The sequence below is a fragment of the Zea mays genome, chromosome 3 (genome assembly GCF_902167145.1).
Source record: "Zea mays cultivar B73 chromosome 3, Zm-B73-REFERENCE-NAM-5.0, whole genome shotgun sequence".
Taxonomy (NCBI): domain Eukaryota; kingdom Viridiplantae; phylum Streptophyta; class Magnoliopsida; order Poales; family Poaceae; genus Zea; species Zea mays.
In genome coordinates, this window is record NC_050098.1 from 59,481,234 (window position 1) to 59,485,192 (window position 3,959).

Below are 3,959 nucleotides of genomic sequence, written 5' to 3' on the forward strand. Positions count from 1 at the left end.
TAGCTAGCTAATTCTACTAACAATTTTTAGTCAACTAAGTGTTAGTTTTAGTACATTTAAACACCCTGAACGATCACTACTCTCTGGTCGAGCGAATCGCGCTGGAGCGATCTGGTCAAGACAAGCGGCGGCTGCGGCGAGCTGCCGAGCTCCGCGTGCTCGCGCAGCAAGGCCAGCTACGGCACATCCCCGCGCAGAAGCTTGGGCCTGGCCACATCAGCTGAGGTGAGCATTGTAAGGACCGGAAAAAAAAAGCTCGGGTCACGATTATAATCTCTACTAATACTTAAGGGCGCATGGAGGGCGTCCACCACCGAACCGTACCCCCGCCAGCGATTTTTGGCCGCGGCGCGCGTCTTCCCCACCCGCGAATCACGCCCGCGCGCGTCGCGCCGCCGTGTATCCCGCCCGCGCCAGGCACCCCTCCCCTGACGCGCCGTGATGCCCGCCGCCCGCGCAAGCCACACCGCCCCCCGTCCCCCCGGCGCGCGTCTTCATCCCGCGCGCGTCGCCCCTTTGAGCACAGTATCCCGGCGGCGGAATCTTCCGGAAGCTGCTGCACAGCTCGCCCCCTGCGCCGCCGCATGTGTCAGGTAAGGACCAAGGAGTATCTTGTTCTCCGGCCTCCGAGTCCGAGCTCAGGAAATGTTACATCTTTGCAGTGTAACCTTTTTGATTGACCGATTGATTCGTGTAGGAGCAATGGAAACAGAGGAGGAGGTGAAAGATCGGGATGTGGCAGGTGGTGAGCAAGCCAGGATTCTGAGCGCCATGGCCACCAAGATCGGCATGGCCATGCCTGGTGCAAACAGTGACGACAGCCATGGCGGCAGCGGGGACGACGCTAAGTCGAGCAATGGCGAAGCGGCCCGTGGTGGCAGTAACGGTGGAGAGAAGCAGGGGGATGAATCCAACAGTGGCGGGATACTTAGCGCTGTGGCTTCCAGGATCGGCGTGGCCGTGTCCGGCGCCAACGGGGACCGCAGCGGCAGCGCTGAGGATGGTGCCAAGACGAGCGCTGGCAACGCTGGTCACGGTAGCAAGGGCGAGGAGAAGGGGCGTGGTGTGAACGGTGGTAGAATAGTCGAGCAGATCATTTCCAATCTGCCCTCAGGTATATGATTACGGAAGCTACACTTTGTGAGGAAAATATATAGACCATTCGTGAGTCGTGACATCATTTTGTATTGGAGTTTGAACTGACAATCTTTTTTTTCCTCTCTCTTTACTGCAGATGATCAGGCGCCTGATGCCGATGAAGCTTCCTTGCTCATCGCCATTATCGAAGATTAGCTCCATGTTCCGAAGGCTCTCTAGGTCGTCCTCAACGCCAGGATCAAATCATCAGCTGAGCCGGAGACTGAAAACAATAAAGAAAATCAAGCAGCTGGTCATAGTAAACATCATGTAGCGAGGATTAGCAGATTGCTTTTTTTTCCCGTTAGAATCAGTCCACATGTCCTCGACACGGGCTAGATTTGTTCTAGAATTATTTTTCCAGTAGTAAGCCATGTATCCATGGACAGTCCACAGCGCGACGTCTAATGTAACATCATCAAGGTTCTTTTGACTATCCCATAAGAAACCATTCCTTAAGACAACCGATATTGTGAGTTGATAACCAACAACTAATGTTACCATGCGATTGTTCCGCAAAACAACTATTATTGGACAGAAATGATGCTTTCATTTCAGACAAGCCGTAAGAACTACTGTGGCTGGCAATTTTATGTGGCAATGACAAAATCAAAGATTTAATTATCAAACTATACATTTATCCTGACACAATTATTGCGTTGACGGATAAAATGCAGAAGGATGAAAGGAGTTCTGTGTGGATCACTTGGTTACATGAGCAGCGAAGGGAAGAACAACAAACGTTCAATGACTTCAGTCAGCATCGCCAACAGATTGCAACAATAAATAGAGACCCGTTGGCTGCAGATGTCGAGAATAACATAAAACACATTCGAGAACAACAACTCTGGTCAATGTCATCGTGCATCGATATTGATCAGGGTAGATCTCTTAGGCGTTCCGGTAGTTCAGTAATTACGAATCCACTGGGAATAAGTAAAAAAAATTAGGTTACAGTCCTTCATGAGTTGTAGATGACTGAATGTTGCAAACAATCAGGTTCTTCTGCCAACGCTGCTCATGCTCAACTAAGGCTCTGATCCATAGGGATTGAGGGGGATCAAATCCCCTACAAGTCAAAATCCTCTTTAATCCCTTCCAATCCACCTCAATCCCTATGGTTTTGGAATCAAACAAACATGGCCATTTCAAGTATGCCGATCAAAGAACTTCTCAATTGCCACTGAGAACGCAGCAAACCCCACACATCCAAAGCATGTAGCTTTAGGGCCACCTGTAAACATATAAAATCCCTTAGGCCTTGTATGGTTCCCGAGAATTGAGAGGAATTGGAAAGTAATCTAATAACGAAATGGGAAGCACTTTCTAGACATTAGTCTCAATTTATGGTATCCAACCAAGCCCTTAGGAACATTTTCAGATATAGATACATCAGGACAGCAATATACGAAATGCCTTGTTATTCTTAGCTAGCTACCGAAGCAGGAAGGAATAGAAAACGTTTATGTTATACACACGAAAGGAACATAAATATTATCAGAAATGCAGATTTACAGTTAATTTAGAACAGCTTATTAATTTCACCTATATAATTCTTGAGATATAGGAAGGAGACCAGAGACACAAATAGCTAGAAGAAAGCTACTTAAGGTCTTGTTCGTTTCTGTCGGATTGCACCCGGAATCGTTCCAGCTAATCAAAGTTTATATAAATTAGAGAAACAATCCGGTTCGGAATCGTTCCGACCCACCAATCCGGCACAAACGAACAAGCCCTAAGAGGTCAAATATACAGGTCCCCACAATCCATACACAGGGCAACGACATTGATTGCCCCGAGAGATTTTACCGTTTTAGTTAAGAAAAATTGATAATTAAAAGTTAGGAAAATTGTCTCAGGAATTCATAGATGACACAGCAAACTAATTACCTTTTACAGCTAAAGCTCCTCCAGTGACACAACCAGCTACCGCTGTATTGGTAGTGTCATGCTTTGCCTGAACCTGCCAGAACATGCGAATACAAAGTTTAAATAGGAAGAGAACAAGCCGAAACATCCATGAGTGGAAAAAAACTGAATAATTTACCTTCTCTATGGTACATTTAGCTGCTGAGAAAATCAGACCCATGACTGCAAAGGTTTTGGCATTACATATACTTCTACTACCCATCTGCTTTGCTGTGTATACTATTTGCTGCCTTGCTGTCATCTCCTCTGCCATTATCGGATTTTCCAAAGCTCCAAAGAATAGTCCCATAAGCACACCAAGACCGCCTCCTAATGAATTGGAAGGATAGAGAGTTAATAAAAGTTAGCCATAGAAAAAAAGTTATGCACACTACTATACTTCTAACAAAAGTACTAGACTCTATGAGTATCATTGGTGGCATGGCCGAGCAACTGATGTTCTGGGCTATTTAGCTTAAGGTAAGACAAGACATGATTTTCAATCTATGGTGCTCCCTCCGATTTTTTATTTGACGTTTGTTAGTATACATTTGAACTATCGAGCGTCAAATAAAAAAAATAGAGGTAGTACTAAACACCAAACTGTAAAGCAGCTACTGAAGATTTGGTTATGTAGATGATAGAATATATATAGAGCACATGTTATGAATATCGGGAGCGTATCTGGTGTTCAAAGGGGTACGGTGCTCACGTGCACATTTTAAATCTGGAACATCCATTTCGCATCTAACAACAGCACCAATTTTGACAAACTTTAGACTCACTAACTTGTATCCTATTAATGTTTTCCGGTGAGCAAAAGCCCTCGGCTTTCCCTCCCCTCCCTCCTTGCCCTGTGCACTGCTCGGTTGTTTGGTGGCCATTAATTTGCACGCTACCAAAAATCACGCAGC

The 3,959-nt window shown here is 45.9% G+C and overlaps 1 protein-coding gene across 1 annotated transcript; it reads left to right on the plus strand.

Moving 5' to 3' along the window:
• Positions 1-306: 306 nt before the first annotated feature.
• Positions 307-1,661, plus strand: LOC103650128 (keratin, type II cytoskeletal 2 epidermal). Its single transcript, XM_020550784.2, has 3 exons — positions 307-593; positions 698-1,114; positions 1,235-1,661. Exons 2-3 carry the CDS (start codon positions 703-705, stop codon positions 1,291-1,293), a joined length of 471 nt encoding a protein of 156 aa, XP_020406373.1. The 5' UTR covers positions 307-593; positions 698-702; the 3' UTR covers positions 1,294-1,661.
• The last annotated feature ends 2,298 nt before the right edge of the window (positions 1,662-3,959 follow it).

What these genes read in the sequence shown, in the direction of transcription:
- LOC103650128 (XM_020550784.2), top strand. Translation starts at nt 703, where the DNA reads ATGGAAACAGAGGAGGAGGTGAAAGATCGGGATGTGGCAGGTGGTGAG. An exon ending in CATTTCCAATCTGCCCTCAG is followed by an intron (nt 1,115 to 1,234) that starts GTATATGATTAC and finishes TCTTTACTGCAG; the next exon opens with ATGATCAGGCGCCTGATGCC.